Genomic DNA, 13,980 nt, shown 5'->3' with positions numbered 1-13,980 from the left:
CTCTATCTTGGAGCTGGTCCAGGGAAGCAGGTGTGTCCAGAGAGGTGGAGCACAGGTGCAGAACAGGGACTACCTCTCAGGACACATCTGCTCGTGGAACTTTCACACACCCTCTACACACCTGGGTGTGGTTTCCTTCTCTAATGTGGGGGTGACGGGGACACCTACACCACGGATGGGTGTGCGTGTGGAAAAACAAAGTAACGCATGGGTGGCCGGCATTTACTATTTAAAAAAATGAGAAAATATAAAACCGCTTTCCAAAATGCTATTAAAACACCAAATCCAAGACACTCACACCGGCTCTGGGGAACTTCTCTTTCTGAGGGCATTCAATGGCATAATGTCTTCTATCCTAGGAGCTTATGCAAATAGGGTCCTCCCTCTACTGATAAGACAGCCTTGTCCTGAACCTGCAGCTCTGGCAGCGGAGTCCCAGCCCCAGGATCCCCAGGTGCTCCCATTCTGTGATCAGGACTGAACACAGACCACATGCCATGGAGTCTGGGCTGAGCTGGGTGGTCCTTGCGGCTCTTTTACAAGGTAGGTTTTCCAGAACAAGAGATGCCGAGGATGTGAGGGCACCTCAGTGCGCGTGTGACAGTTTTCTGACCCGGATGTCTTTGTGTTTGCAGGTGTCCAGGGTGAGGGGCAGCTGGTGGAGTCTGGAGGAGGCCTGGTGCAGCCTGTGGGTCTCTGAGACTCTCCTGTGCAGACTCTGGGTTCACCTTCAGTGGCTTCTACATGCACTGGGTCTTCCAGGCTCCCGGGAAGTGACTGGAGTAGGTGGCAGGTATTAGCAGTCATGGCGGTAGCACCTACTATGCAGACTCTGTGAAGGGCTGATTCACCATCTCCAGAGACAACGCTGAGAACACACTGTATCTGCAGATGAACAGCCTGAGAACTGAAGACACGGCCCGGTATTACTGTGCGAAAGACACAGTGAGGGGAAGGCTGTGTGAGCCCAGACACAAACCTCCCTGCAGGGACACAGGGCCTGGGCTGCAGGGGGCACTCAGGACCCAGAGGTGTTTGTTTCATGCCCAGGAGCAGGTGCAGAGGGAAGTTAAGGGCTGGTTTCCTGCCAGGGTCTGGGGCTTCCTCTCCCTGTGGCATCTCCCCAAGGGAATCCCTCTGCACTCATGATTCTCTACACACTATTCAGTCTCTGAAGGAGAAAGGAGTGTTGGAATAGGGGAAATATTCTCACATGCATAAAAGTTAGGGAGACACTATATGTTGTTTCATCCTTCTCTTAATATCTTTAAGTAACTCTTCATGACCGCTGGTGAATCTACAAAAGAGGGTCCATTGGACTCAGCCAGGGAGCTCAACACAGCAGATCCAGCGACCCAGCAGCTAGCAGCAACATCATAAAGTGCACACTGGACAGCAGACATCAGCAGGTTCCAAACCGAAAGCAAGAGAAGCAACTCCCCTCGGTGGTCGTGGTTCCCCTGACACCTCACTCACAGCCTCCAAGCTAGTTTCCTCCGTGCCAATGCACAGGGACCCCCACTGCAGCTTGCGGGAGAAGTTGAGTCTGAGGACACCCCACACAGTGAGGCAAGGAGTGTGAGCAGTTTATCGCATCCGTCACTGAGGTGTCTGTTGAGAGCAGGGACGTCCCGTGCAGTACATCCTGGGGAAGGACAGAGCCACCTGATGTTCATGCCAATTATTATCGACAGGATTAGGATCCTCCTTCTCACGCCCTCCTACAAACAGGTCTCGCCTGGGCCAGGGCCCAGATTCTGGCCTGCTCTTCACGGGTGCAGCAAGACCCCTTTCAAGACCGCATGACTGTCTTGCCAGGTCAAGTCAAAGGCTATGTACGGTAAGGGCCCGAACTTCTCTGATCAAAGTGGCAGCGTCCTGGCTGCAGGAGCCTCGTTTGTTCCGCGTATGACAGAGCGAGCAGACATGGGCACCGGAACCCGGGCCCCCGAGAGCGCCCCAGGCTCCACTGTCAAATTCCCAAAGGGGGAGCGCCGTGGGGCCCGGCTCATGGTGATGCGCCCTCCGTGACCTGGTGCAGGGAGCGGAACGAGGGCTCCTCTCTGGGGACGCAGGTGGGACCTGAAGTGCTGAGGCTCAGTGCCGGAGGCTGGTGAGATCGAGGACGGGTAGGCTCATCTAGACTAGCTGGCGGGAAGGGGTGGGTGGGGTGGGGGGCACCAGGCGATAGAGTAGGAGAGAGACACATACAGCGGGAGTCCCTCAAACCTAGACTTTGGCTGAGGGCCCTAGAGCCTTGGACATTGGGAACCTCCGACCATTTTCCACGTCAGCGTGTCTGGGTCAGATTGCTTCCAGCTGTTGAGAATACAGCCAAGGCGAGAGGCTGCAGGGGGCTCCCGGGATGTACCAGAACCCATTCTTAGCCTCCACGCAGTAGTATAGGGGTACTCAGAGCCACCGACTGGCCAAAGGTGTGCCTTATTGTCTCAGCGACGTCTCCGAGGCACTAAGGCGCAAAGCTGCAACCGTCTCCACAGTCGTGTCTGGCTTGGGGGAGGTGGCCAGAGAAGCGGGGACCTGTGCCACTAGGGCACCACGGGAATTCCCAGGAACCAGCTGAGGCTGACTCGCTTTTCACAGAGCCCCTGGGATGTGCCTTATGGTCCTACTGGGGAGGCGGTGGCCAGCGACAAGGGACTCTGAGTTTGCTTTGAGCACTAAGTGCCTCTTGTTGCAAAGAACTTATCTTGATGGGGGCAGATGCTCTCATAGCCTGGTCCCTTCTCTGTCCCCCTTGTCCTCTCACAGGTGTCTTCGAGGGGCAGGCAGCCCTGAGGACTCTTAACTGCCTGCACGGTACTAGCTGTCCCGGTCCGCAGCTGGGAGGGAAAAAGAAAGGAGGAAGCCTCACCCATCAGGTGGCCGGTACTAAGGTGCAGAGATGCGCTTGGTGCAGAGGGATGACCTCCTCATCATCACGGAGCCCAAGTGCATGGTCATGTCTGTCGTTATCGCCCATGGAGAGAAGAGGTCTTAAGATGCACCTGCTGACCTGCTGATAGATTGGGGAAAGAAGTGTCTGATGCTACACTTGCTACATGGTTGGGGGCTTATCAAAGCCCCCATAGGGGAGAGGTGAGGAGTGGGCCACATACCTTTCTACGCAGCGGGTAAGAAGGAGCAGGAGGGGTTGCTCGAGGTGGCGAGGGGGCATTACTGTGAGACGGGTGGGGCCATGACAAGGGCCTGACAATTGTTGTCATGACCAGAGGCTTTGAGTTCTGTCTCCTTGTGGGGAACTGGAAGTCCCTCACCTATTCCAAGGAGGCAAAGAGAAAAGGGTCCAACCCACAAAATGTATCCGTGGTCACATTATGTTGAAATAGAGTGAGTACATATTTTCCCATAATGGTGGAAATAGAAATTTGGCTTTCAGTCATGACCCAGTCACTGATTTTCTGTCCTCTCTATGGACAACCATAAGTTTGCATTAAAAACGTGCAATAATTATTCTCTCCCATTGTGCACCAGCAGGAGATCCGCACAGGCGCAGGCGGAAACTATCAGCTCCTGGGAGAGGACCACGCAGACAGAGTAGGGGAAACAGCCCTGGGGCTCCCACTCAGGAAGCTTTTCTCCTCTCGTTGGTTGAGAACGAATAGAGTGTAACCATCACCTGGGACAGTGGGGAATGTTTTACTCAGTAAGCCCAACAAAGCTTCAAGACAAAAACCCAAAAGACCAAAGTTTGCAAATGAGTTTCCTGCTAGCCACCTCAAGACACATATACTGGTAAGACTTAAAACATTTCTTTCTCAGCACCTATAAGAAGCAAAATGGACAGGGTCTAGCCCCAGCCACCAAAGAAGAAGGGAGAAGGGGTGCTCGTAACGAGGAAAATAGCAGTCTGTGGGACGTGACCCAGAAGTCCCTGGGTGATAGAATCGATAGGGTTGCTGATCGTGTTACAGGCACACACGGAGTCTCCAGTCACTGGGAGAAAGAGTGAACGCGTTGAACAGAGACAGGCCTCTGCTTCCCTCTCCCTTCGGGAGTCAGTGTCAGCACCCTAGACACAGCCCTGCCACCTCCCCCAGGGCAGTTCCTGCTGGGTGAATGTCCAGGCCCTGCCTGCCTCCCCCTGTGACTGTTACCTAATGCGGTGCACCAGCAAACCCACTAGCATCCAAGTACATGGAAGTGAGTGGGTATTTCTGTGATCCGAAGTCTCGTTTAAGTGTCCCTTCATGTTCACCAGTTGAGCAGCAGAATACCCTAGGAGTGACACAGCAGTGGACCAGAGTATCTTCAATGCAGACTGAACTTTGGAAACTAGAAGGCGTTTCAGAGGTAGGACATGAGGATGTATGTGGAGACGAGAGGGCAGAGTTTCAAAACAGTGTGTGCAGAAGCGGGACTGCTTTAACGGTGTGCATTTAGGAAACCTCTAGAAACAAGTGTCATGACCAGCTTAAAGTGGCTTTTTCTGTGGATGACGTGGGAGGTGTAAGACCTTGGTTTGGCGGGAGTTTTATTTTTATTTTATTTCATTTTTGCGTTTTAAATTCTACAGGAGGTGCCAGTGTTGCATGGGGGAAAGTCATTATAATTTTATTTATTTTTGTAGTGATTTTTATTTTTCCCATTACAGCTTGTTTGCAGCGTTCTGTCAATTTTCTACTGTACAGCAAGGTGACCCCGTCACACATACATGGACTGGGGATTTGGGGTTAATGGAGGGAAACTACTGCCTTTGGAACGCATAAGCAATGAGACCCGGCTGTATAGCACTGAGAACTATGTCTAGTCACTTCTGATGGAGCATGATAATGTGAGAAAAAAGTCCTTATAACCTTAAAGGTGAATTTATACTAAAACATTTACTTTTTACCCCTATATTTAACTTTCATTCATTTCACACCACATTATAAAATGATAAATCACTGAATCCTCTTTAGATACAGAGGGAGACTGGCGTTCCTCCCCCAGAGGCCTGGTCTAAGGACACGTGTCTGTGATTCACCGTGCATCCCTAGGCTTACGATCACTGACAGTGCACTGAAACGGAGATGCAGGAAGGACGTGAGGGATTGGCATTCACAGGGGCTCCCCATGAAGGCCCAGGTCATTGACAAGTTTCTGATGGGGTTTCAGCAAATGCCACCTTCCACCTCCTGCCCTCCGTGTCCCACTTTGGGAAGGATGTTCTCCAGACTGTCCCTGCTGACGCCGGGCGGGACCTGGGCCCACATCACTCTCATCCCCGCAGCCCACAGCCACCCCAGGAGGAGACAGCCAGCGCAGGTGGGGAGTAGCCCTCCATTGCTCTGCACCCACTTTGGGTTTAGAGAAGGAGAGGTTATGGAGAAGACGAGGAGGCCCCCAGGCCTGAACAGCACCCACATGGAGAAACATCATGAACCTGCCCCTAGAAGGGCCCATGGCAAACGTTAATGCTGGGATCCGGGAACTCGGGTCAAGACCCAGCTGCTGCCTGGGGTCTCCTCTGCTGGCCAAAGTCTCAGGCTCCGTTTCACTCTTAGGGGCGAACCAAATAGTACAGGCCACCGGCGTGTGTTCTTAGGTTTTATTTCAGCATGCCGGGAAGCAGCTTCTCAAAGAGACCTGGTGTGAGAATTCTGACCACTCACGGTACGAGCCCCCAGCCCCGTTCCACAGACTTCTAGGAAGTGAACTTCAGCTTTGTCATCTCATTACTGATTTTCTCACACATGTTCCTTCTACATTGCCTGTAGTTGAACAAGGGTCAGGAGGCTGGTTTAGGATATCTAAGCATTCACTGTTACTTCCTTAACTGTGGTGGTCTTGATAGATTTTACATTTGTGGCCACACCAAAGAGCATCGCAGCTATGAAGGCATAAAGGCGACCGAAGAGCAGTCTCAAATAGATGGTTGGTGCTTGGGCTTGTTTTAACGACCCTCTCAGTTTTGGGGGGGGTCCGCTGTCCACGCTTCCTCCAATACCTACCTGTATACAATATGGAGGATCCCAGCCTATGTGGCAGTGGCAGTTCCTTCTATTGTTGCAAATCCCTCTATAATTGCATTTCTCAGGGATACAGTCATACCTCAGATCAGTCAAAGTACCGTTGCAGTAGGTATTTGAACAAAACACTCGAGGCCTGCAGAGGGTACCAGTTCTCACATAACCAACATCATTTGTTTCAGTCCCACGGTGTAAGTCCATCCCAAAACACAACTTACTTGATATCACAGACTGATGAAATCCAACATGCTCTTGCAACACTGGAAGGTGAGTGAGATTGGTACATTGCAATCTTCCACACAATACATCAGCATCACTACAACCATAAAAGGAGGTCTTTGTAGGTAGTTTTCTACAGTGTCCATACCGATGGCCCCTTTTGTTGATAGAATAGCACTCATTTGCAGCGTTCACAGCATTTCTGCCAAAGATCTCTTTGCAATGCATGGAGCGGTCCGTGCAATTTCCATGATAGCAATAGCCCTCCTCGGAGCACGGGGTTCCATCTTGCAAATAAACATCACCAGGACAAAACCTTTCTGTACCAGTGCAGTACTCGGGAAGGTCGCATATATTTTGGGTTGGCCTGCAGAGTGTCCCAGAGTGGGAATAGTTGCAGTTTGAACAGCACAGGTCTACACTACAAGAACTTCCGGGTGTAAGCCGACATTCATCGGTACAGCAGGGGTTGCTGTAACACTCCTTAATGGAGCCACAGTCGCAGGTCTCCCCAGGGTCCACCTTCTTATCTCCACAACGATCGTTTGCCAGGCTTCTATTGTGATACACAAATGCAGTTTGAAACATGCAGTCAACACTTGCATAGTGATATACGTGTTGGATATGTAAAAAGGAACAGTTACTGAAAGTGTCTGTTAATGAAGGGGAGTAGAACATAATGCAGACAGACCTTCTCTGGCAAACGCAGCTCATAACATCATAATACACACCTAGAGACCTCCCAGTATAGGCAGACGCAACGACACCTATGATTATTTTATTTCTGCCCAAGTGACCAACCGGTAGGAGATTACGGTTGCCGCATACAGTGTGTGTACGTATAGCATACTGGTTGTCTCTTGGACGATGCCTATTCAAGAGAACAGATGTGTGTGGCCGAAGATTTGGATACAGAGTTCTCTGATAATACTGGTAGTATGCACTTCCCTCTGCAAGATCTCCTGTGTTGGCTGGGTCACGGTGATTATAAACAAGTAGGCTGCTAATATAGTACCTTGTATCAAGAGTTAGAATCATCGAGTCCATTATACTACCTAAATCTATCAGGTAGGTAATAGAGTTTGACAGATTTCCTAGGGAATTATGCATTTCCCGAGTACAATGAAGAAATCCTTTCAGATTTGCTCTATGAGATGAATAGGCCTTACTAGCGATCCTGGGGGCTGCACTGGCATCTTCTGGAGAGAACAGGGGGTCTTCTTCCTCTTTGTAGCCCAGTGGATACATAGGTCCCACTGCATTGGCATCTGCTACTATCTGAGAAACGACATGTTCAAACCTTTGAGACTCCTTCATGGGGTTGATTTCGTAGGTTAAGTCATCTAACTTTATAAAGCCTCGGAGACCCCCATAGCATGTGTCCACCGTGACCCTGGAAAAAGGAATCTCCTCCAAGTAGCCGAGGTAGTAACAGTCGGAAGGGATGAAGGGGTAGTCCATCTGCAAGGCTCCTTGGTCATCCTGAGTCATCACGAGCAGGTGTCCAGGCCAAAAGATTTTCTTGGGCCGCATGTGGATAATATGCCTCTGGCCCCCAAAATGCAGGCTGTAGGAGAGCCAGCCTGGCATCTGAACGCCCTTGCCATGGTGTAACTCCTTCCTGGGAACCACCACCTCTGAGGAGATGTAACGCCATGAGGGGCGGCCTTGAGAGCACTGGACTGAGGCCAGCACTGCCCAGAACCCAAGCAGCCAGAGGGCTTCCTTCAGGGTGACCTGGCCTTCTGCCGGGTTTGTGTCCCTACTCAGGGACATTGTCAAGAAGAACGGACAAAAGGAGGACCCCAGAGAAGCCAGGCCTGAGCCTCTAGCTGCGGCCACTACTTTCCAAGGAGATGCTGACTGGGAACAAAGGGAGCCTGGGGCTGTGGGCACCTACTCCCGGGCGGGTCACCTGAGGGGATTAGGTAACAGACACAGGGCGAGGCAGGCGGGGCCTGGACATGCACTCAGTGGTGCCTGACTGGGGCAGGTGGCAGGGCTGTGTCTAGGGGCGCGAGTGTGGAAACCCGAAGGGAGAGGGAAGCAGAGGCCTGTCTGTGTGCAGCATGTAGAGTCCTCCTGCTGGCCAGCGAAGACTTGCCGAGTGACTGCAACACGGTCAACAAGCCCACCAACTCCCCTGCGGTCAGGTCCCCCCGAAGATCAGGAGGTCGTCCCTCTCCACCAAGCGCATCCCTGCCGATAACCTCTCCTTTGTCTTCCCCTCGCCACGAGTCGGGAAAATTGTTTTTCCAAACTATGCCCATGGACCGAGACATTTCGGTCCTGCACGGGGACTTACTGGGGGTCTCTCCCCCTCCCTCTCCCTTCTCTCTTTCTGGGACCCTCTGGGAACAGGTGAGTAGCTGGGGAAGCAGCTGGGGAACTCGGGCCAGGTTACGTTGTGGTGTGTTCTGAAGGCCCCACCAAGCACTGCACCTTAGTACCGGCCACCTGATGGGTGAGGCTTCCTCCTTTCTTTTTCCCTCCCAGCTGCGGACCGGGACAGCTAGTACCGTGCAGGCAGTTAAGAGTCCTCAGGGCTGCCTGCCCCTCGAAGACACCTGTGAGAGGACAAGGGGGACAGAGAAGGGACCAGGCTATGAGAGCATCTGCCCCCATCAAGATAAGTTCTTTGCAACAAGAGGCACTTAGTGCTCAAAGCAAACTCAGAGTCCCTTGTCGCTGGCCACCGCCTCCCCAGTAGGACCATAAGGCACATCCCAGGGGCTCTGTGAAAAGCGAGTCAGCCTCAGCTGGTTCCTGGGAATTCCCGTGGTGCCCTAGTGGCACAGGTCCCCGCTTCTCTGGCCACCTCCCCCAAGCCAGACACGACTGTGGAGACGGTTGCAGCTTTGCGCCTTAGTGCCTCGGAGACGTCGCTGAGACAATAAGGCACACCTTTGGCCAGTCGGTGGCTCTGAGTACCCCTATACTACTGCGTGGAGGCTAAGAATGGGTTCTGGTACATCCCGGGAGCCCCCTGCAGCCTCTCGCCTTGGCTGTATTCTCAACAGCTGGAAGCAATCTGACCCAGACACGCTGACGTGGAAAATGGTCGGAGGTTCCCAATGTCCAAGGCTCTAGGGCCCTCAGCCAAAGTCTAGGTTTGAGGGACTCCCGCTGTATGTGTCTCTCTCCTACTCTATCGCCTGGTGCCCCCCACCCCACCCACCCCTTCCCGCCAGCTAGTCTAGATGAGCCTACCCGTCCTCGATCTCACCAGCCTCCGGCACTGAGCCTCAGCACTTCAGGTCCCACCTGCGTCCCCAGAGAGGAGCCCTCGTTCCGCTCCCTGCACCAGGTCACGGAGGGCGCATCACCATGAGCCGGGCCCCACGGCGCTCCCCCTTTGGGAATTTGACAGTGGAGCCTGGGGCGCTCTCGGGGCCCGGGTTCCGGTGCCCATGTCTGCTCGCTCTGTCATACGCGGAACAAACGAGGCTCCTGCAGCCAGGACGCTGCCACTTTGATCAGAGAAGTTCGGGCCCTTACCGTACATAGCCTTTGACTTGACCTGGCAAGACAGTCATGCGGTCTTGAAAGGGGTCTTGCTGCACCCGTGAAGAGCAGGCCAGAATCTGGGCCCTGGCCCAGGCGAGACCTGTTTGTAGGAGGGCGTGAGAAGGAGGATCCTAATCCTGTCGATAATAATTGGCATGAACATCAGGTGGCTCTGTCCTTCCCCAGGATGTACTGCACGGGACGTCCCTGCTCTCAACAGACACCTCAGTGACGGATGCGATAAACTGCTCACACTCCTTGCCTCACTGTGTGGGGTGTCCTCAGACTCAACTTCTCCCGCAAGCTGCAGTGGGGGTCCCTGTGCATTGGCACGGAGGAAACTAGCTTGGAGGCTGTGAGTGAGGTGTCAGGGGAACCACGACCACCGAGGGGAGTTGCTTCTCTTGCTTTCGGTTTGGAACCTGCTGATGTCTGCTGTCCAGTGTGCACTTTATGATGTTGCTGCTAGCTGCTGGGTCGCTGGATCTGCTGTGTTGAGCTCCCTGGCTGAGTCCAATGGACCCTCTTTTGTAGATTCACCAGCGGTCATGAAGAGTTACTTAAAGATATTAAGAGAAGGATGAAACAACATATAGTGTCTCCCTAACTTTTATGCATGTGAGAATATTTCCCCTATTCCAACACTCCTTTCTCCTTCAGAGACTGAATAGTGTGTAGAGAATCATGAGTGCAGAGGGATTCCCTTGGGGAGATGCCACAGGGAGAGGAAGCCCCAGACCCTGGCAGGAAACCAGCCCTTAACTTCCCTCTGCACCTGCTCCTGGGCATGAAACAAACACCTCTGGGTCCTGAGTGCCCCCTGCAGCCCAGGCCCTGTGTCCCTGCAGGGAGGTTTGTGTCTGGGCTCACACAGCCTTCCCCTCACTGTGTCTTTCGCACAGTAATACCGGGCCGTGTCTTCAGTTCTCAGGCTGTTCATCTGCAGATACAGTGTGTTCTCAGCGTTGTCTCTGGAGATGGTGAATCAGCCCTTCACAGAGTCTGCATAGTAGGTGCTACCGCCATGACTGCTAATACCTGCCACCTACTCCAGTCACTTCCCGGGAGCCTGGAAGACCCAGTGCATGTAGAAGCCACTGAAGGTGAACCCAGAGTCTGCACAGGAGAGTCTCAGAGACCCACAGGCTGCACCAGGCCTCCTCCAGACTCCACCAGCTGCCCCTCACCCTGGACACCTGCAAACACAAAGACATCCGGGTCAGAAAACTGTCACACGCGCACTGAGGTGCCCTCACATCCTCGGCATCTCTTGTTCTGGAAAACCTACCTTGTAAAAGAGCCGCAAGGACCACCCAGCTCAGCCCAGACTCCATGGCATGTGGTCTGTGTTCAGTCCTGATCACAGAATGGGAGCACCTGGGGATCCTGGGGCTGGGACTCCGCTGCCAGAGCTGCAGGTTCAGGACAAGGCTGTCTTATCAGTAGAGGGAGGACCCTATTTGCATAAGCTCCTAGGATAGAAGACATTATGCCATTGAATGCCCTCAGAAAGAGAAGTTCCCCAGAGCCGGTGTGAGTGTCTTGGATTTGGTGTTTTAATAGCATTTTGGAAAGCGGTTTTATATTTTCTCATTTTTTTAAATAGTAAATGCCGGCCACCCATGCGTTACTTTGTTTTTCCACACGCACACCCATCCGTGGTGTAGGTGTCCCCGTCACCCCCACATTAGAGAAGGAAACCACACCCAGGTGTGTAGAGGGTGTGTGAAAGTTCCACGAGCAGATGTGTCCTGAGAGGTAGTCCCTGTTCTGCACCTGTGCTCCACCTCTCTGGACACACCTGCTTCCCTGGACCAGCTCCAAGATAGAGTGGACACACCTGGCAGGGTGGTCAGGACACCCCCATCATGAGCACTTGGTGATTTTGTTCTGTTGTCATGCTTACCTAATAATATATCCTCAGGCTCCATGAGAAGTGTTTTCAAGTGCTTCTGATTTTTCACTATTTTTCTGTCACTGCTTCTGTCTCAAGCCATGTGTTTCCTTATTGGTAATATCTTGAGTGAGGTGAAACTGTCCTCTAATAAACTATGATATTTAGATTGTACACTTTGATAAACACTGATGTGGACATCAACCTTTTCATGTTTGGACAGATCAATTCTCTCCCTGTTTTCACAAGTTTCTGGTGTTCCTCCTTCCTCTCCCTTCTCTTTTTCCACCGGGTCCTCACATTATATTTGATCTGGGTTAGGATGCTTCAGATTAATTTCCATGCTCTAGAAACATACGAATGGACGTATATTGTATGTGCTTTTGCTTGTACGGCTCATCTTACTCAGCATCGATATTGTGAACATTACCACGTTTCCGTGTGAGTCAGCAATAGCCGATTTTTAATGAAAAGTGTTTTCCGAAGAGTGGTCCTAGTAAAATCAGTCTATTCCTTTAGCTGATGTCTGATGTTGGAATTCTTTCCAGGTTCTGGGTGTTGCAATAAAGCCAGTACTCATCTTGGATGTGCAGAGAGCCGAGAAGCTGGGAAAATGATCCCTTTTCACATTCTCACAACAACCAAAATATTGGACAAATCATAGAGTATAAAATTCTCATTAACACATCAGATGAGTGTCATGAGAAAAGAAGTCTTAACTTTTTTAAATTAAATGTACCATAGTTAAAAACTTGTGATGTTTTCTGTGAACAGCAAAGAAGCTCAGTTTTACCTGCACACACATCCATGCATCTTCCGATTCTTTCTCCATGTGGGTGATTGCACATTGCTGACTCTGTTTCCCTGCGGTACACAATAGGTCCTTGTTATCTACCTCTGCTGTGTGTGGTAGAGTGGACATCAATGCCTAGTCCCTAATTTAACCCCTCTCCACATTTCCTCTTTGGTCAAGGTAATTTTGGTTTCAAAATCGTTGAGTCTATTTCTGCTGTCGGTTCTATCATTTCTATTAGCGTCCACCTATTGGTGATCTCACATGATATTGGTTTTGTCTGCTTTACTTCACTAAATATTACACATTCTAAGCCATCCATGTTGCCCCAAAAGCATTATTCCTTGATTTTTTTTGCATCTAAGTAATATTCCATTGTATATGTCTACCCAATCTTCTCTGTTGATGGGCATTTTTTTACTTCCATGTCTTTGCTGTGGGAAATAGTGCAGTAATGGATAATGGGTTGAATTTTTTTAATTAAAATAAGTTTTATATCCTCCCTGATGTATGATGTCCAGCATGCAGTTTTGCTGGGTCTGCTGCCTAACATGGTCTCTGGCTCTGCTGTGCTGAACTACCTGCCTGAGTCCAACTGAGCCCCTTCTGTAGATTCATCTAACTGACATGAGAGCTTATTAATGACATCACAGGATAGGAGGAAGGAAGTCTATGTGACTCTACCTTTCATGGATGTGAGAAGATTTCCCCCTGTTTTGAACAAATTGGTGCGGAGAGAATCCTCAGTGCAAAGACGGCCCCTCGTGCCCCAGCTGCACTGCACAACTTTCCCCAGAAGTGCTGGAGGGTCAGCCTCCCCAGGCCTCCAGCCCCCACCCCTCAGCCTCCAGCCTCCCGAGACTCGGAGCCTCAGGGAGGAGGGAGTCCTGGCTCCATCCATGGGTCCTCGCCGGCCCCCTGTGGACACAGCTGCCCTGTTACAGACATGCGGCAACCTGTCTTGGTCCCTCACCTGAAACCCGTGCACCCATCCTGCTTCTCCTGGGACGCCCTTGTCCCCCTGTGCACCGGATGGACTCAGCTCTCCTCTGCCCTCAGCAGTGACTGGACAAAGCTGTCCTCACCACTGCGGAGTTCAAGGCCCCCGGGTAGTAACTGCATGAACAGCTGACCTGGGCAGTGGACTCTCACTGAGACCCCCCACTGGCCAGCCTTCAGGCCAAGCCCAGCACGAAGGCCAGGCCCAGACTCACCTGCACATCCGGTCTCCCTTGTCAGGCAGGTGTCCTTGGTCAGCAGCGGCCACGAGGGTCCCCGAGGAGGAAGTGCACCTCTCGCCCAGAGCCTGGGAAGGACAGTGTCGGGGGAAGCTGCTCCCCACCCGAAGGCCAGGAAACACCCACGTCATGTGGGGCAGACCCCCCGCAGGGCGGACGCTGAGGGAAGGAGCAGGGAGCACCCCACCCCCAGGTGGGAGACGGCCCCTCACGCCAACTCAGCCCTCCGGGTTGGCCCCGGTCAACCAGCAGGTGTCACAGCTGGATCCCACGCCACCATCCGCACCTTGCGGCAGGCGTGAGGTGGGGCAGGGGTGCCAGACCCGCCCCCTCTCTTGTCAAGCCAGGGGTGCATGT

General features: G+C 52.2%; 1 protein-coding gene and 1 long non-coding RNA gene across 6 annotated transcripts; one reads left to right on the top strand and one right to left on the bottom strand.

Annotated features, from left to right (window-relative positions):
* The first annotated feature begins 278 nt into the window (after positions 1–278).
* On the top strand, positions 279–4,673 carry LOC110258837. 4 transcript variants are annotated; one of them, XR_002341258.1, is made up of 5 exons: positions 279–543; positions 636–3,099; positions 3,499–3,756; positions 4,223–4,314; positions 4,616–4,673. It is a non-coding gene; the product is annotated as an uncharacterized LOC110258837 (long non-coding RNA). The 4 variants fall into 4 exon arrangements; XR_002341257.1 differs by having other exon boundaries at positions 3,936–4,314; XR_002341255.1 differs by having other exon boundaries at positions 3,499–4,314.
* An 864-nt stretch (positions 4,674–5,537) lies between these two features.
* Positions 5,538–11,251, bottom strand: LOC110258836 (disintegrin and metalloproteinase domain-containing protein 29-like). Of its 2 annotated transcripts, XM_021082078.1 has the most exons (4): positions 10,987–11,251; positions 9,690–10,894; positions 8,634–8,758; positions 5,538–7,469 (listed from the first exon to the last, which is right to left on the bottom strand). In XM_021082078.1, the coding sequence occupies exons 2-4, from the start codon at positions 9,694–9,696 to the stop codon at positions 5,754–5,756; spliced, it is 1,848 nt and encodes a 615-aa protein (XP_020937737.1). In that variant the 5' UTR covers positions 9,697–10,894; positions 10,987–11,251; the 3' UTR covers positions 5,538–5,753. The 2 variants fall into 2 exon arrangements, with proteins under 2 accessions (XP_020937737.1, XP_020937736.1); XM_021082077.1 differs by lacking the exons at positions 9,690–10,894; positions 10,987–11,251 and having other exon boundaries at positions 8,634–9,578.
* Positions 11,252–13,980: the final 2,729 nt, after the last annotated feature.

Source organism: Sus scrofa, unplaced genomic scaffold (assembly GCF_000003025.6).
Source record: "Sus scrofa isolate TJ Tabasco breed Duroc unplaced genomic scaffold, Sscrofa11.1 Contig47, whole genome shotgun sequence".
NCBI classification, from domain to species: Eukaryota; Metazoa; Chordata; class Mammalia; order Artiodactyla; family Suidae; genus Sus; species Sus scrofa.
Note: the sequence above shows the minus strand (reverse complement) of the source record. Positions and strands in the feature narration are given on the sequence as shown.

What these genes read in the sequence shown, in the direction of transcription:
- LOC110258836 (XM_021082077.1), bottom strand. Translation starts at nt 8,816, where the DNA reads ATGGGGGCAGATGCTCTCATAGCCTGGTCCCTTCTCTGTCCCCCTTGT. An exon ending in ATCAGGTGGCCGGTACTAAG is followed by an intron (nt 7,470 to 8,633) that starts GTGCAGTGCTTG and finishes GTCGTTTCTCAG; the next exon opens with ATAGTAGCAGATGCCAATGC.